Source organism: Mauremys mutica, chromosome 13, assembly GCF_020497125.1.
Source record: "Mauremys mutica isolate MM-2020 ecotype Southern chromosome 13, ASM2049712v1, whole genome shotgun sequence".
In the NCBI taxonomy this organism is placed as follows: domain Eukaryota; kingdom Metazoa; phylum Chordata; order Testudines; family Geoemydidae; genus Mauremys; species Mauremys mutica.
In genome coordinates this window covers 51083596-51084598 of record NC_059084.1, presented here as the reverse complement: position 1 = coordinate 51084598, position 1003 = coordinate 51083596, and the positions used below count along the sequence as shown (strand labels likewise).

Genomic DNA, 1003 nt, shown 5'->3' with positions numbered 1-1003 from the left:
ATGAAATCTCTGTGGCTTTTCCTTTCCCTGTTATCGGTCCCTACCTGTGAGTGTGGTTCAGAGAGCGGGGAAATTAGGGACAGATCCACAGATTCATCGCCTGGCTAATTACTTCCATAACCTGTTTTCCTCTTCCCCAGGTGTCCTCTCCCAGGTGCAGCTGGTCGAGTCCGGCCCGGGCGTGGTGAAGCCCGGAGAGACCCTCGCACTCACCTGCGCTGTCTCCGGGGTCTCTATCACTAGCAGCAGCTACGTGTGGAACTGGGTCCGGCAGCCCCCCGGGAAAGGGCTGGAGTGGGTAGCACGTATATACCAACACGACGGGAGAAAGTGGTTCGCCGCGTCTCTCCAAAGCCGGACCACCATCTCTTCGGATACCTCCAAGAACCAGTTCTCCCTGCAGCTGGCCTCCCTCGCGGCTGCGGACACCGCCACCTATTACTGCGTCAGAGACACACAGCGACACGGAGCAAAGCGGGGCTGGTACAAAAAGGGGAAGCGGATTGTCTAGAGTCACTCGGGGCCCTGTCACACTCACGTCTCCACTAGAAGCGGGGTGAGACACGGGCCCAAAGGAGGTGGGGGGGGGGTTCCTCGTCTCCTAACTCAGCTCCTTGTAACACAGACACACAGAGATCCCAGCTCACGGCTCCCCCGGGGGGAATCAGGTCTCGTTCCTAGCAGCCATCACACAACCCTTCTGGGTACTAGCTACAGCACACAGCGCTGCATGTCCCCCTCCGGAGCTCAGGAAATCCCAGCGGGGTTCAAGTCCAGTTCCTTTAGCCCAATATCCTGTCTCTGAGCATGACTAGCCGGGGCTGCTTCATGGAACCCCGCAGCTGAGGATGTGAGAGAATCCACCCTCCCCATCGGGTCTCGCCCTGGTCTCTAGCAGAGATTGGGTTAAACCAGCGACACCCAGACTGTGGCTCTCCAGCAGCAGGGGGCTTTTAAATGTGTCTCCTGCCGCCCTTTGCAGCACCTGGTGTGATTTAATTAT

General features: G+C 58.2%; 1 gene segment (V, D, J or C); it reads left to right on the top strand.

The window, feature by feature from the left end:
- LOC123348471 lies at positions 1 to 532 on the top strand. The segment is given in 2 exon segments: positions 1 to 46; positions 141 to 532. Coding segments are annotated over 2 exon segments (417 nt in total).
- The last annotated feature ends 471 nt before the right edge of the window (positions 533 to 1003 follow it).